The sequence below is a fragment of the Pieris rapae genome, chromosome 14, assembly GCF_905147795.1.
Source record: "Pieris rapae chromosome 14, ilPieRapa1.1, whole genome shotgun sequence".
NCBI lineage: Eukaryota > Metazoa > Arthropoda > Insecta > Lepidoptera > Pieridae > Pieris > Pieris rapae.
Window position 1 is genome coordinate 9,942,220 of NC_059522.1, and position 16,709 is coordinate 9,958,928.

The 16,709-nt window shown below is 30.4% G+C and overlaps 4 protein-coding genes across 4 annotated transcripts; 2 read left to right on the forward strand and 2 right to left on the reverse strand.

Moving 5' to 3' along the window:
* The first annotated feature begins 290 nt into the window (after window positions 1-290).
* On the forward strand, window positions 291-2,176 carry LOC110992375 (derlin-2). Its single transcript, XM_022258163.2, has 5 exons — window positions 291-642; window positions 852-1,085; window positions 1,332-1,457; window positions 1,527-1,690; window positions 1,987-2,176. Exons 1-5 carry the CDS (start codon window positions 550-552, stop codon window positions 2,114-2,116), a joined length of 747 nt encoding a protein of 248 aa, XP_022113855.1. The 5' UTR covers window positions 291-549; the 3' UTR covers window positions 2,117-2,176.
* A 176-nt stretch (window positions 2,177-2,352) lies between these two features.
* Window positions 2,353-9,011, reverse strand: LOC110992374 (protein phosphatase PTC7 homolog). The gene is made up of 5 exons (XM_022258162.2): window positions 8,557-9,011; window positions 8,185-8,364; window positions 7,785-7,983; window positions 5,800-6,059; window positions 2,353-3,378 (listed from the first exon to the last, which is right to left on the reverse strand). The coding sequence occupies exons 1-5, from the start codon at window positions 8,783-8,785 to the stop codon at window positions 3,329-3,331; spliced, it is 918 nt and encodes a 305-aa protein (XP_022113854.2). The 5' UTR covers window positions 8,786-9,011; the 3' UTR covers window positions 2,353-3,328.
* A 454-nt stretch (window positions 9,012-9,465) lies between these two features.
* Window positions 9,466-14,313, forward strand: LOC110992334 (AP-2 complex subunit alpha). Its single transcript, XM_022258094.2, has 2 exons — window positions 9,466-9,511; window positions 9,638-14,313. The coding sequence occupies exon 2, from the start codon at window positions 9,684-9,686 to the stop codon at window positions 12,471-12,473; it is 2,790 nt and encodes a 929-aa protein (XP_022113786.1). The 5' UTR covers window positions 9,466-9,511; window positions 9,638-9,683; the 3' UTR covers window positions 12,474-14,313.
* A 5-nt stretch (window positions 14,314-14,318) lies between these two features.
* On the reverse strand, window positions 14,319-16,515 carry LOC110992335. The gene is made up of 6 exons (XM_022258095.2): window positions 16,187-16,515; window positions 15,909-16,112; window positions 15,645-15,829; window positions 15,433-15,559; window positions 14,636-14,832; window positions 14,319-14,566 (listed from the first exon to the last, which is right to left on the reverse strand). The coding sequence occupies exons 2-6, from the start codon at window positions 16,107-16,109 to the stop codon at window positions 14,512-14,514; spliced, it is 765 nt and encodes a 254-aa protein (XP_022113787.1). The 5' UTR covers window positions 16,110-16,112; window positions 16,187-16,515; the 3' UTR covers window positions 14,319-14,511.
* Between the last annotated feature and the right edge of the window lie 194 nt (window positions 16,516-16,709).

Sequence of the window (16,709 nt, forward strand, 5' to 3'; positions counted from 1 at the left end):
GAGATAGTCTAGTAGGAGGAAATTGTAGCCTGCGTTAGTTCAAAGCATTAACATTGTGCGTATGTTCTATTCTAGTAAACCTTTGACTTTATTATGTATACGTAAAATTTTCTATTTCTAATCATATGTAAATTTTTCCTTATGAGTCACATACTTCTAATTCTGTATCGCTGTCTCACTTCTGCAATTATTATTGTTGAAATCCAATCTACTGATACTTCCTCGTTGCGTTACACGTGACAATTGACATTATTTTGTGAGTTGTTACATGGTCATACTTCATCTGTCCGATTGATGAGAAAATTACTGATTCAAGATTTGTGGCCAATTTATCTCTAATGCCTAGTGTGTACGAATTCATCTAACAAAATCAAGTACATTTAATACAATGCTTTTTAGAATTCAGCAATAAATTCAGGAATTATTACGTGTTTAACTATGTGTAATCTCTTTTTGTCACTACGGTGTTTACACTGATGTGGCCCAATAGAGTGTGTTTATAAATTTCTTGTTTTTTTTAATATGTTACAAATTGATATTTAAAAAAAAATGGCATATCAATCCCTCTTGCAAGAATATATGCTCATACCTCCTGTTACTAGGGCTTATACTACAGCTTGTGTCATCACTACATTGGCTGTGGTAAGTATTCTTAATTGTCTTAGGATAAAAAATTTAAACATATTTTCCATTTTCTAAAACTATGTATGGAAAAAAAGTATCCTATGCCAACTACTGAAAATATGCAATATTGCATTGGTGCGATGCTTAAGAAATTAAAGTGTCTTATGTAGCAAAATTACAATGACAATGGTTGAAATTACTAACTCTGAATTAATATTATTTTTCAGCAACTAGACCTAGTATCACCATTTCAACTGTATTTTAACCCCACACTGATTTTGACAAGATACCAAATATGGAGATTTTTAACAACATTCCTTTTCTTCGGAAACTTAGGATTTAATTTCTTATTCAATATGATATTTACCTATAGATATTGTAGAATGTTAGAAGAAGGCTCATTTAGAGGAAGAACAGCTGATTTTGTTGTTATGTTTATTTTTGGTGCTGTGTTAATGATTGTATCCTTTTGTATTCAATATATTTCATATTTTATTTAACTTGGTTTAGGCTTGGAAAGGCATCTCATTTTTTAGATCATTTGAATAAATTTTTTATGACTTACAGCTGTAATTCACAATTTGTACAACATACATAATACTGTATTGCATAAAAAGTAAGATTAAAAGGAATGTGAGAAAACACTTGTCAGTTTTGTCACAATAAGGGTATAATTTTTTGCATATTATTCCTTAACAGTTTTTCAGCTTTGTGCATTTTTTATTAATAACTTATTATTCTTAGGACAAGCTTTCACTATAATGATTGTATATGTGTGGTCTCGTCGAAACGTATTTATACGTATGAACTTCTTTGGACTGATGAACTTCCAGGTATATATTTTATTGTAACTTTAAATGCACATATATAAATCTTAATGACTCACTTTAATTCCTTTGCAGGCACCATACTTGCCATTTGTTTTACTTGGATTTTCTGTACTTTTGGGTAATTCAATATCGGTGGATTTAGTGGGCATGGCTATTGGCCACATATATTTCTTTTTAGAAGATGTCTGGCCTAGACAGGCTAGAGGACAAAAGCTTTTGAAGACACCGCAATTCCTGTAAGTAAATAGCTTTGTAATGTTTACTGTTTATAAAGTGGGTTGGTAGCAATATCAGCAATAGCCCTGTAGTACAACTAACAATAGAAATATTTATTTATTTATATTATTAAAAATATCATTACTTAAAATTTCAATGTTCAAAAAAGCATTACTTCATAATGTAAACATGTTTTCCAATGTTGAACAAGTGATTCAATATAAGCAAATTTTGATAAAATTATTGAAACTATTACAACCATATTTTCATAAATAAATATTAATTTTACTAAAAAGTTTGTTTTTTATAATTTCAGCAAAATGTTGTTTGATCCAGAACCAGAGACAGAATATGAACCATTACCAGAATTAGCAAATGTGAGGCCAGGGGGCTTCAATTGGCGGCGTCAACAGGAGCAAAACGGCAATGAAGGTGATGCATTATGAATAATGACTAAGTCAAGTACAAGTTTAGCCAAAAATAAATAAAATTATATTATACAAATATGGAGTGTGGTTTATTAGCACAAAAATAGTTTTCAAGATGATATTTTTTTCATGGTACGCATCATTGTGCATAAGAATAACTGTAATTTTACATGAAATAAATAATATATATTACAAAATGTGTTTAACTAAATTTCAATTCAGTACTATTTGTTTTTTAGAGAATTAAAACAATATTAAAGTTTATTTGTCTTAATTTATTACCAATTCTTCTACATAATTTACAATTAATCATACATGACTATCAAAAATTACAAAAAGAAGACATTAGATCAAGTAAGTAGGTTTCTTATACAAAAACTTTCACAGTGGTCAACTGTACCTTAAACTGATTCACAATTTTTCTAAATAGTTTATAAAAGATAAAAAATAAGTTAGAATTTCTGCACAGATCCACACTAAACTTTATAAATAATATTGTATGTTTTATAGATATTTTAAGTTTTATTATTTCTTCAATGGGGACTAAGTACACAACTATAAATTTATGAAAGGTCCATTTTTAGGTATACCTGGACAGTAACTAGAATTTTACAAAATGTAGAAAGAATGGTTAAACTAATAGAATAAAATGTATCAGTATTAAAATAGAAAAAAATAAGAGTTAGTTTGAAGGTATAAGGTTATAAAAATTAAATAGACACATTACCATTCCAGTTATTTACAAAACAATACATTTATACTAGAATCAGTCTTCAATCAAACAATATTAACATCACAACTTTTTAAATCTGCATATAGCATTAACCCTTTAATGTTATCAAATGCAAACATTTTACTATTTTAAATGTATCATACAATTGACTTTCCATGTAATATTTCATACAAGTCTACAGGGGACTTGATAGAAATATTTTCCAGATGCTGATCATAACCTTTTTTATGGTAAAAGCACCTGCTACAAAATCTTAAATTAAAAAAAAATACACACATTGTATTTTAAATAAAGCATACCAGATTCACTATTACACTATATTACATTTATCACAAATGACCAATGTATTCCAAGCATGTCTTTAATTTTGTGAAATTCAATATTCCAAAACATGTCAAGATAACTAATTTGCTTAAATAATAGGTGTTGATTTTAATTTGGAAGAAAGGACTATTCAAAACAAATAAAATCTAAACTAAAACAGTCAAATGATGGCTTCATAGCGCCACTATTGCCAGAAGCACTGTTATATCATCTGGTTTTCCACCTGAAAAAAAAAATGTTTTTAAAGACAAACCAGACTATTACATGAATAGATGTAATGATGACTTTATAATAACATTTAAATGATTTCGTGGCTTAATTCATATCCGACTTTGATATATTTAAACATACAGAATAAATCCCAAATCACATATAATTAAACCTGAAGATATGAATAATAAACATTTGTTGTAAACAATATATTATATATTTTAAATTAGAATTGGTAAGTTTCTAAAAATAAATAATTTCTTTAAAATATATAACTTAAGATTTCAACGTAAACACTTTGTAAGACATGTCTGATCTTTTAAATGCGTTTAATTATTAGCTCCAAATTACATAATATATAGACTTTTTTATTATGTATAATTATTTTTAACCAATTATGATATTCGAGGTAGGTACTTTCAATATCACTAATTATTATTGAAATAAGACAAATTAAACCCTTATTATAAACGGACTATAGGCCTGAAATAGCATTTGAATGTGTTTTCCTTCTCATTCTTGACACACTTTGTGTTAAATGTGACAAAACATTCTTCCAATCAAAATTCACCAATTCTTCCACTATAAGGGCACACTGCACAGTGCACATGTAGTGTAGATGCATACAGTATTTAAAAGTAAACCTAATTTTACTATCAGTTCCCGAATAAAATTATATATACATACTTTTAAAAAAAATATTGTGCAATAGGAACAGGCAAGAGGTTCACCTAATGTTAAGTTACACTACCGGCCGCCGCCTATGGAAACTCACATTGCCAGAGGGCTCGCAAGTATTTTCCGGCCTCTTAAGAATTAGACATAAGATTTATTACAAACAAAACACATGCAGAAACACAAAAAAATAATGGGAAAGAACTATTTTTTTTTCTTTTAAAGGATAAGGTACGTTTTGAGTGTGTGTGTGCTGTGGTGCTAATTATCCCTGGCTCAGTATAATTCTGAAGAGCAGAATGCGCAACAGCCCTGGTCATTCTGCCAGAGACCACAGCAGCTAGTTTGCGCCTGAGTCGCAAAAAAGAAAAAAAATAATGCTTAGCAGAAACAAAATTAATAGGCTCTTTCCTTAGGACCCTAAGTTGAATTGTTTTGAATATTTTACACATACTTTCATAGCACTTTTAAATATGGTTAAGGCAATCGCAAGAAATTAATAAGAATTTAATCTAAGGTTTTATAATGTCATTAATGTATATTATGTAATACCAATGGTCCAGCGAATGAGAAAAGGGAACGGAAGAGCTATCTCGCTCTTACAACTTTATTACAAAATATATTGATGTGTTTTACAACAACTACCAACTTGCCGTTACTTTGCAGGCTCTTAATGTGGCTTAAGTTTTCATTTTGTTTGTTTATTACTGTTAATTTTATCTTTTAGTTTTTTTTTTATTTTGTGGTTGTTTCTTTAGTTTTTTCCTTTGATATATTGCTTAAGTCCTTATGTAATTGATGTGTATGTAACTGTGTTAAATTTGTGATGTCATATTTTCTTGTATTTTATAGGCTTCACATTGTTTTATAATGTTTATGTAAATAAATAAATTGGAATAATTCTTAAGTATATAAACCCTTCTATTTTAATGTTCTACCGCAAAAGAATATATTATTAGGGCGAAACGTCGATTAGTTGTCGATTAAAAAAAAAACATTTGTGCAATTCACACATGGTAGAAGTGAAACCTTCAAAAACAAATATAAATTAATCATTTTCCACTATCTAAATGTGTGTGTTCTTTAAAAACAGTATATTTTAATTATACATTTTAATTTATAAGTTTAATATAAATCTTTAATTTGACAAAAACTAAAACAACGAAAGTTTGAAATTCGATCAAAAAAAAAGCGGCAGTAAATAGAGGCTGTATAATGCCTCCTATCTCATTTTCTCCCACGTTAAATCATATGATGAATTGATGTTTCTGTCTCTCTTTACCGCTGCATCCGGTTTGAAATCACGACGATTCGAAAGAAGTTTATCTATCTCATTTTCTCCCACGTTAAATCATATGAATTAATGTTTCTGTCTCTTTTTACTGTCGCTTTTTCGTTGCATCCGGTTTGAAATCACAACGATTCTAAAGAAGTTTCACTTCAATAAAAATTCAATCAGTGGTGCTACAACCTTTTTAGGTTTGGGCCTCTGATTTCTGTATCATTTTTATGATCATTTGTCAATATAATACGCTAGTAGGTGAACACCCTTATGTGCCTGACAGAGCCCGTCGTCTTTTTAGGTGTCCTCGTGATGTATTCCGGCAACGTATGAGCAAATGTTAAATGTGCGCATAGACAGAAAATCCATTGGTGCACAGCCGGGGATCGAACCTACGTCTTCAGAGATGGGAGTCGCACGCTGAAACTGCTTAGTATAATATTAATACTTAATAGCTATAAACGTTTGTAGGCTCACCTATGGCATCTATGCCATTCTGGCGGGCGCTCTTGGCGAACGGCGACATATAACAGCCATCGAAGGAGAGATTGCGCGCCATCCAAGCAATGGAGTTCGCCACGGCCTGTAACTTCTGGGAATCGTTGTCCATGCCCTGCGCTCTACGCATCTCGGCCACCAACACTGTTACTGGCACGTTGTCAAATACTCCATCGGTCGCTACAAGAATTACGTCCCCGCATTCTACTTTGAACTCAGCAGTTTCGGCTGATTCCGGCCTGTAATTTTAACATACATTTTTTACAATTAAACTCAATCAAATCGCGCGAAGTAGCATTAATAATATTTATAATAATTTAGATCCTGTGTTCCTCCTATAGGAATATATATTTTAATTCTTATAGAATTAAAAAAAACTTAATAAAAAAGTAGCGCGAAACAATTTGAATTTGAATTTTGACGAGCTCGAGTAACCCGGAAAATAAACTACGCGTAAAAAAGTATTATTATTATTTTTATTAAGTATATAAATTTTCTAAATAATTTATCGTCTCGACATATCAAACCTTACATATATAAACCTACGCCAAAACTTGAAAACGACGCCTTGACATTCTTAAATAAGATTCTGTTTCGTTTGTTTTTAAATATACACAATAATCCTATTTTACGAATTACACTATGCACGTGAGTGTGGGCTGGCATATGTCCAATGAGCTAAAAATTCTAATATTAGACTGCACAGAAACAACAACAGTGCTTTCAACGAGCACATGACCAATGGGTTCGATACGCGACAAGTCTTATGACCCGTGGGAAGGTTTAAACTTGAATTACTCTTCTTTGAAAATTACTACTTTGGGCCTAATATTCTTAAAGCAACCTTATTGTAAATGTTAAAATCGAAAATGATTTAGTGAAGCAAAAATATGCAAGATATATATTAACAAAACAACATAGGATTGTAGTATAAATATGTTAAGATCGTGATGGTATCAAAAGTAAATTTAACATGAAACTTTTAATTTAAAATAATCTGTTTTATAATGGATATCACAATTTATTTATGAAAACAGATACACAATTATTATTATACTTATCTGTCTCAACATACTGTCTAGTTCTTGATATATAGACTATAAAACACAATAACGACTTGAAACAAACAAATTCTTATGTTGGTACAGTGTAAATAAATATTAATATTACGGAAGAATTTCGTAATAAATCTGTAGACTGTTCAAAAGCGAATTACTGACCATGCGATAGTAAACAAACACAGAAATATACATTTATAGATTTGTTTCATTTCTAGAAAACTTTATTTGTCATATCATATACCTTCAACTGAAAATACTTGTATTTTCACTACAAGTTTTTTTTAAATGATTTTCTTATGATTTCACTACCATGTGTATTTGTTATTTCTAAAATATTGTTTCATATTGCAAACAACTAATTATATTAATTCAAAAACCTTGAATGATGTTTACTTGTATTATTATCGTCTATTTCTAACCTTTTGCTATTCTAAAGTCTGTGTTAGATAACAATTTGTCAATAATCAAAATCTATATCTCATTCCTGATAGAATCATCTGACTGGATTAGGATGATCAGTTATTGTTTTTTTACTTGAATTAAGTTCTTTATGAAATGTTTACAGTAAGACATTATTAAAAATAATATAAGGGAATTTAAAAATAAAACTTGTACTTAGCTATATAAAATTGTTGCATTATAGTAACAGTGAAATTTGTACAATTTTATAAAGCATGCATTGAAAAGTATATTACAGTTTTTTACCTAACATTTTTACCAAACCTACTTACCATAAGTTGGTCAAAGGAAAATTTTCTTTACCTACTACATTGCATATTTAAAAATTGCTCATAAATTAACTATAAATATAAACCCATACAGATCCTAGTCATATTTACTGATGTTAGACTGTAATAAGTTTAGCCTTGGAATCTGTACTTTCCACTCAAAATAAATACTGACCTATCACTTAACACATTCCTATCATGTCCTGGTGGCGGCAGACTTAGTTGGTATGGTGTATTAAAGTAGTGCTGTTGTTCATGTGACCTGTGTACTATGCGGGTCCCTCTCACCACCATATATCCACTATCACCTATATTTGCTGCTCGCATTATACTCTCATTGCGGTCAAGTATCATTACACAGGCTGTGCTACTTCCTGTAAGTGAAATTAAACCATTATATATTGGTTCTCTTTATAATAGCTAATTTCTAAAATTATATTTTGATAAATAACATATTAAGTTTTTATAAATCTTGAAATAACAACACAAATCTAAATGAGAAGAAAAAACAATTGGTAATTTTTCTCATAAGCATATAACTTAATTCAACCAATTAGACCTATCTTTTTGTTTACCTAAAATTGGTTTCTTGTGTTCTAACAATTCATAGTATGACTTTGCTAAAAGGTCTCCTGGTTCTGATAACTTGAAATGTCCCATCCTCACAAGTCTCTCACAAGTTTTCATAAGGTAAGAGGAGAACTCTCCAGGATCAATGCCATATGCCCTCCAGCCTCCCACACCATCAGCGACACCTTTAAAATATCAATAATAACATGATTGCTGTACCAATTCTTTACTTACTTTAGATAAGTATTTTATGGTAAGTACAAACAATTAGTTTCGTATATTGTACATAAGACCTGTACAACCTAAGCTTGGTATCTATCCATAGACTAGCTATTTAAATCTAAGTTTCTGATTGAATAATAGTTGTTAAGAAATACCAATGACATCAGCATTGTTGAAGGTAGTGGAGAACCAGGCATCGTCGCCAAACTGTCCTTTATGAGACCTCCCATTCGCAATATCTTTAGGAAAACCACAAACCACTGACACTAAATATGGATGTTTCTTTTGGGAAACATTTAATTCAGCTGCACTGGATAAATTCGAAAGTCCATTTCTTATAGCACGTGATAACACTCTGCCTGTCCAAAATATAGAATGCATCATTCACTTGCAGGATTGCCTTGCTTGGTTGTATTAGACTTATCACAAAGAAAAATTGGTAAAGAATCCCATATCATTTAAAATCACATAACAATCGTCAATTCTAATCAGTATCAACTATCAATAATCGCATATTAAGGTGAAGTGCGCACAATCACTAAGCCATTTGATTGAATAATCAAAACTGAAAAGGAGAGAAGCAGTCAGTAGTTACGTTACGTCAAAGGTTCGTTCCTTCCGACGTTCTATACTCTATCTACGCAAACGTTGATCACGTTTAAACCACAGTAAATAAAATATGTTTATATACTAAGTTCACTTTTATTCTCATTTTAATCTAAATGGTAACTAAAAGACTGAAAGGAAATATTTAAAACTGCAAATGCAAGTGTAAATTAGCAAAAGTAGTAAAAAGGGCAAGGCGATAATAGAAATGATATCATGAAATATAACACATTTATAAAATTTTATTAAATGGTTTAGTTCTAATACATGTGTGTTTTGATATGTAGAGCAATAATTATACTTTATACAATAGCTTTATATTGTTTATATAAAATTTTAATAATACATATTTTTATTACGTAAAACGTATTTTTTAATATTTTTGTTTCTGAATATGTGTACACCATGCCTAATTTATTGATCCATAAACAAAAGTTCAGCGAGTTTTGACATTTCTTTCTCTCATAGATAATGTGGGAAGGCGTTGTAGAAGAAAGCTCGGAGGTAGTAGTGATTAATAAATCTGACTAGTTTTTCGGAATTGCCTATTTCTGTTATTACAAGTTTCTTAACGTTTTCAATTTAATTTTAATCATTTAAACAAATAACGTTACATATTCTTGATTAAAGGGTTCAAAAAGGCATAAAACTGGTGTTCGATAAGTCACTTGGCAATATGCCTGCCGTCAGGGGAGATGGTATGCGAGGACTGGCAGTCTTCATATCAGATATAAGAAACTGCAAAAGTAAAGAAGCCGAGATAAAGAGAATAAACAAAGAGCTAGCTAACATAAGAAGTAAGTTCAAAGGCGATAAGACTCTGGATGGATACCAGAAAAAAAAGTATGTATGTAAGCTTCTTTTTATATTTCTACTTGGTCATGATATTGACTTTGGTCACATGGAAGCAGTTAACTTACTATCTTCAAACAAATATTCAGAAAAGCAAATAGGCTACTTATTTATATCTGTCTTGGTCAATACTAATAGTGATCTTATCAAACTTATCATACAGAGTATTAAAAATGACTTGCAATCTCGAAACCCTATTCACGTCAACCTGGCACTTCAGTGCATTGCTAATATTGGCAGCAAAGAGATGGCAGAGGCATTTGGTACTGAGATTCCCAAATTACTTGTTTCTGGTGACACTATGGATGTAGTGAAGCAGTCGGCTGCACTATGCCTTCTCAGGCTTTTCCGAAAGTCACCAGAAATTATACCAGGGGGTGAATGGACCTCTAGAATAATACACTTGTTAAATGATCCTCATATGGGTGTAGTAACTGCAGCTACATCACTTATTGATGCTTTAGTTAAGAAAAATCCTGAAGAGTACAAAGGATGTGTCACACTGGCTGTCGCAAGATTAAGTAGAATTGTCACTGCAAGTTATACTGACTTACAAGATTATACATACTATTTTGTGCCAGCTCCTTGGCTGTCAGTGAAATTATTAAGGCTTCTTCAAAATTATACACCTCCTTCTGAAGAGCCAGGAGTGAGAGGTAGATTATCTGAATGTTTAGAAACCATTTTTAATAAAGCACAGGAACCACCAAAATCTAAAAAAGTACAACATTCAAATGCAAAAAATGCTGTACTCTTTGAAGCTATAAGCTTGATTATTCACAATGATAGTGAGCCCAACTTACTGGTGCGTGCATGTAATCAACTTGGACAGTTTTTGAGTAATCGTGAGACTAATCTACGTTACTTGGCTCTCGAATCAATGTGCCACTTGGCTACATCAGAATTCTCACATGAAGCTGTAAAAAAACATCAAGAAGTTGTCATACTTTCAATGAAAATGGAAAAAGATGTATCAGTTCGCCAACAGGCAGTTGACTTACTTTATGCTATGTGTGATAAAACAAATGCTGAAGAAATTGTTCAAGAAATGCTTGCTTATCTTGAAACTGCAGATTATTCTATCAGGGAAGAAATGGTTTTAAAAGTTGCTATTTTAGCAGAAAAATATGCTACAGATTTTACATGGTATGTGGATGTTATCTTGAACCTTATCAGAATTGCAGGTGATTATGTATCTGAAGAGGTGTGGTACAGAGTTATACAAATTGTAATTAATAGAGAAGAGGTGCAGGGCTACGCAGCTAAAACTGTTTTTGAAGCTTTGCAAGCACCTACATGTCATGAGAATATGGTGAAAGTTGGAGGATATATCTTGGGAGAATTTGGAAATTTAATAGCTGGTGATACCAGATCATCACCACAAGTACAATTTGAACTTCTTCATTCTAAGTACCACTTGTGTTCCGCAGCTACTAGAGCTTTACTTTTATCAACATATATAAAACTGGTGAATCTTTTCCCAGAAATAAAAGTAAGGGTCCAGGAAGTATTTCGTGCTGATTCTAATTTACGCTCTGCAGATGTAGAATTACAACAGCGTGCTTCAGAATACTTACAGTTGAGTATTGTGGCGAGTTCTGATGTTTTAGCTACAGTACTAGAAGAAATGCCAGCATTTCCAGAAAGAGAGTCATCAATATTAGCTGTTTTGAAAAAGAAAAAGCCTGGTCGTATTCCTGATGATATTAGAGAGTCCAAGAGCCCACAACCAGTTGCAATACCAGCTCCAATTATTAATAATTCTACAAACTCAAATAGTGTCAGTACAGATCTTTTGGGACTAACAACTCCTCCAGGAAGTTCTGCCAACAATACAGGAAATGGTCTACTGGATGTTTTAGGAGACCTTTATACTGCACCAAAAATTAGTCCTACTACAGTACAACAAAATAATATTAAAAAGTTTTTATTCAAAAACAATGGGGTTCTATTTGAAAATGATTTAATACAAATAGGAGTCAAGAGTGAATATAGACAAAATCTTGGTAGAATTGGTTTATTCTATGGAAATAAGACACAGTTCCCCATTCAAAATGTTCACCCAGAATTGATTTGGACAGATTTGCACAAACTTAATGTGCAAATGAGACCCATGGAGCCAGTTTTGGAAGCAGGTGCCCAAATTCAACAGATGCTTACAGCTGAATGTATTGAAGATTTTGCAGATTCACCAAGCATGTCTGTAACTTTCGTTTACAATAATGTTCCACAAAAAATTTCCATGAAACTTCCACTCACTTTGAACAAATTTTTTGAACCAACTGAAATGAATGGTGAATCATTTTTTGCACGATGGAAGAATTTAGGTGGTGAACAACAGCGAGCTCAAAAGATATTCAAGGCACAAGGTTCCATTGATTTACATGCAACTCATACCAAATTAGCTGGTTTTGGTATGCAGATATTAGATGGTATTGATCCCAATCCCGACAATTTTGTGTGTGCTGGAATTGTCCATACACGACTGCAACAAGTTGGTTGCCTTATGAGATTAGAACCAAATAAGCAAGCTCAAATGTATAGATTAACTGTGAGATCAAGTAAAGAAACAGTTTCTCAAGAAGTCTGTAATCTGTTGGCAGATCAGTTCTAAATTATCAAAGTATAACATAGGTACTTCAGAATTACTCATGTATAATGTTATTGGTGCAATGCCATTGTAGTTTAAAATGCTTACTTTGAAGCCTTCTCAGTACTGAGTTTTTTTACTGGTAATGTATAAATTAAAATATATGCATGTTATATTAAATTGTTTTATATGTATATTTTTCGTTTTACACTGGAAAAATCATACATAAAGTACATAAATTAAAAAATAATATATTTGAATTTTTTTTAATGTAGTTTTTATGTTGTAAATTATTGTATTGATCTTTATAATATTCTATTATGAATATTCATGTATTGTTTTCTTAGTGTCTTTGTAAGTATTAATCAAACTTATATTATTTTAGAAATCAAGAAATATGCTTTTTGGCATTTATTTTTCATATCTAAAGGCTTTAGCATAATGGTACAAAACCAGTTAATTAATTAATCCCTGCCCATAACTTGGAAAGAGTTTTAGAGATCTGTAATGCTATTAAAGAAGATGTGCAATTTTTCTGCAACTACCTGAAATTTTTTCAAGTTACATGCCAATGCTAATTCCTTTTTGGAGATACATCTACAGACAATATACAAAACGTTTTTGGGCAAACTATGCAAGGTTAAAAAGGTTTTTAATTAATGAAAAATATGTATAAATTTGTCATCATATCTTTCAAAATACTATGTATAAAAATATATTCTTTGGAAAATAGTCCCTACAAGTTACATACTTATGCCAAGTTATTTAATGATTATTAATTAAAAATCAACATATACTTCAAGACACCATAATAGATAATGGGGAACAACAATATATTTGCTTTAACCTCCTAAAACTAAGAATTATGGCAAAATTGTTAACCACTACTTGAAAGTATTTGTACATTAATTAATTTAAAATATTCTTCTATACTTGAACCCAAAAATAACTGTTAATTATCATAGGTGTATAAAAATTTAGTGTTTTACAAATTGTTAAATAGTATGCTTAATTGTTTTAAAAATGCTCAAAGACATTCCCATAATTTATCTTTTCAGTTATATATTTATTTATGTAGGAACTAAAATTATAAATGTGTGTGTTTAAGGCAACAATTTTCCATACTTCTTTTTGTAGTCCTTTAAAGTAGCAACTAAATGTTAAATATTGCCTTTATAAAAATCACATAAAAGCATCTCAGATAGTTTGTATGATAAAAGTATGTGTGCAACATTGTAGAAAGCTTGAAATATTTATTGTAGGTCATCAATAGTTGTTACTTGGACACTTATTTAATTAGTAATTATGTATTTTGTGTAGTTTTATAGCACTCACAGTGTTTTGGATTTTAAAGTAATGATAACCAAATATGCATACCTTATTTTATTATAATAACAAGACTTGGGCAGTTATTAATTTACTTTTAAAATACTTTTGTGTGTTTAATGTCAATAAACATTTAATGTTCTGTAGCAAGGAATCTCATATAAGAGTTATTTTTAATAGATTACTGATTCTAACTATTATAATGCTTAGAAAATTGTAGTTAAATAACATGTGTTGTTATAAAATTGTGTAGAATGCTAATATGAGTGGCATGATAGATTTGTTGAAACTTGATCTTTATGTGTTTACTCCTACATAATGAATGTACATATAAAATATTTAGCACATCACTATCATATTAGAGACATATTTGGTGTGCTTACTGCAAATACATAGATAAGTTTGTGATTTATGTACATTTAGAATAATGTTTAAACCTACAGTTGCAAAAGACAAAATATGGTTATCTTCTTGGGCTTTGAAATCATGTTATATCTATTAAAATATATTGTCTCAATAAAATATTTAATCAAATACACAATGGATTCTTTAATTTTTATTTTACTCTACAGTTATTAGATCTTAATGTTATACTGGACAGAGTTAACATTGTTAATGTTGAAAAGTACAATGTTAATAGGTTTTTATAATTGTATACAAGTCTTATGTAGATTTTTATTGATTGTATTAGTTTAATTCGAAGAAAAACAATTTTCATCGAATTTAAAATATAATGTTAATCAAACCATTCTTCGACAATTGGTGATGTTTCCAATACATCATTAGATTCACTGAAACAATATATCATATTATCATACTTAAATATATAAAGAAAATTTCCAATGATAAGTTTTCTTTACCTGTCCAGTGAAGGATCATTGCTAAACATTTCTGTTGGCACTGTAGGTGGAGCACGCTCAGGCAAGAGTTTCAGAAATGTTTGACGTGATTGTAAGTGACGTTCCACTTCTTCAGGTGTCATATGACCATCACTGTTAGTAAGGCCAAATCCAAGTCCAGGTGATGCCTTAGCCATCATATTAGAATTACCTTGATGCTGAAACAATGTCATAAGTACCAAATAATGGATGTAGTTTATTTATGTAAAGTATGATATAAAATCAATTCTTCTACCATGTAATTTTGGCCATAGATTCTAGTCAATCTAAATTTACTTAAAAGAAACCTTTGAATCATGCAACAGCAACAATGGTGTTATACCTATGAAATGTATTCTTTGATCAATGATAGATACATATTATAAAACTGTGTCATGAAACATAAGTAATAAAAACTACCAAAGCGTGCATGTAAAATTAAACTAATTTTTTTTAGAACAAGAAACAAAATGAAAACGTAAAAGGGTTAAAATATATCTTTGAGTAGCAAATAATAACAAAATTTTTAATAAATAGGTAACAATCATTTTGACTCATTTAATGGAAATATTAACATGAAGCATTTTGCTTTTAAAAATACGCACTAGTTAAAACTATAACAAAATTGGTATTCTTGGAATACATAAATACTTAGGAGTCTAATACTAAAGAATATATTTCACTAATCAGACATAAACCTCAAAGACTAGAAGTAACTTCATAGTTTTACCACCTATCATCAGTTAAAACATTTCTTAGGCATATCATTTTTGTCTTACAGGATTATTGATATTTGTAGTTTTTTTAGAGACAGCTCTTTTCCTTTTGATATTACTATTGATACTTTTGTTAATTGGTGATGGTGCTGTTAGAGGAGCTTGACTTATATTTGCTTCCATTTTCTTCCTAGAATTTAAAATTTATATTTAGATATACTAGAATATACTTAGTAGTAAATACATGATTATTATTTGTAACATAAAACATTTACCTTTTTGATCCATCTGTGTTAGTACAACTTGTATCATCTGAAGATTCTGTATCTTCACTTTCTGATGAACTACTGTCTGGCTTTTCATACTGTAATAATCTGTCTAATAGAAATGACCGATCTCTTGTTACCTTTAATAATCGTTTTTGACTTGATCGTAAGGCATCTTGAAAACATTCATTTTCCTGTAAAATATTGACAGGGATAGTTTAAAACAAAATCAGTCAATGCTAAAAATATAAATTGGCCCAAAAACATACATACATATATTAGATATTTTAATTTCTTTTTAAGAGTTAAGTATTGAGCTCGATAATTAGGTTCGTTTTCAGGATCACTGCTACTGTCACTAGAATAGTCTTTATTTGATTCTGCTTGAGAAGTATCAGCTACTGCACTATTTACACTTGCTTCTTCATTAGCTTGCATATTGGCTATTGAGCGGCAGTACCACCCATCAAGCATTTTCTGCAAAGAGTCAGCTTTAATTATGGATTCGTGACGGTTTTTATCCAAAGCAGTTTCTGAAATGTATTGATTACCTTCGGAAAATTTTCGGACGCCAGTTTTGTTGAATAGTAGCTAAATTGTAAAATAGGCTTTTTTATATTTTTCTAACTAGAATTATTAAATGTACTTCATATTCTTTAAATTAAGAATATTTTAATAATAACGAAATCTATTCAGAATTGACTGAAATACAAAATTTATATCCAATTTTTCCATTCAATCGATTTTTATTTTTAACACAGACTAAGAGGACTAAAGACTACACTTTACAGTTTGTTTTGTTTAACTAGGCTATTTTATTTTTAGCCGACTTCACAAAACCAAGGGAAGAGCTTATTTATGACGTAATTAAAAAAAAGTTCATGTTATCTGTGACGACTGACGTTATATGACCACAATTCACTCAGACTTTGCGGCTATGATATTATTGTACTCGACACTCCTTAGACCATGACATCCGATTATAAAGGAATGTGGTATAATATATAGGCTTAGAAAAACAACTATGCATGCATATATCTTGGTCTTTTATTTTCTTTCACCATCTTTATATCG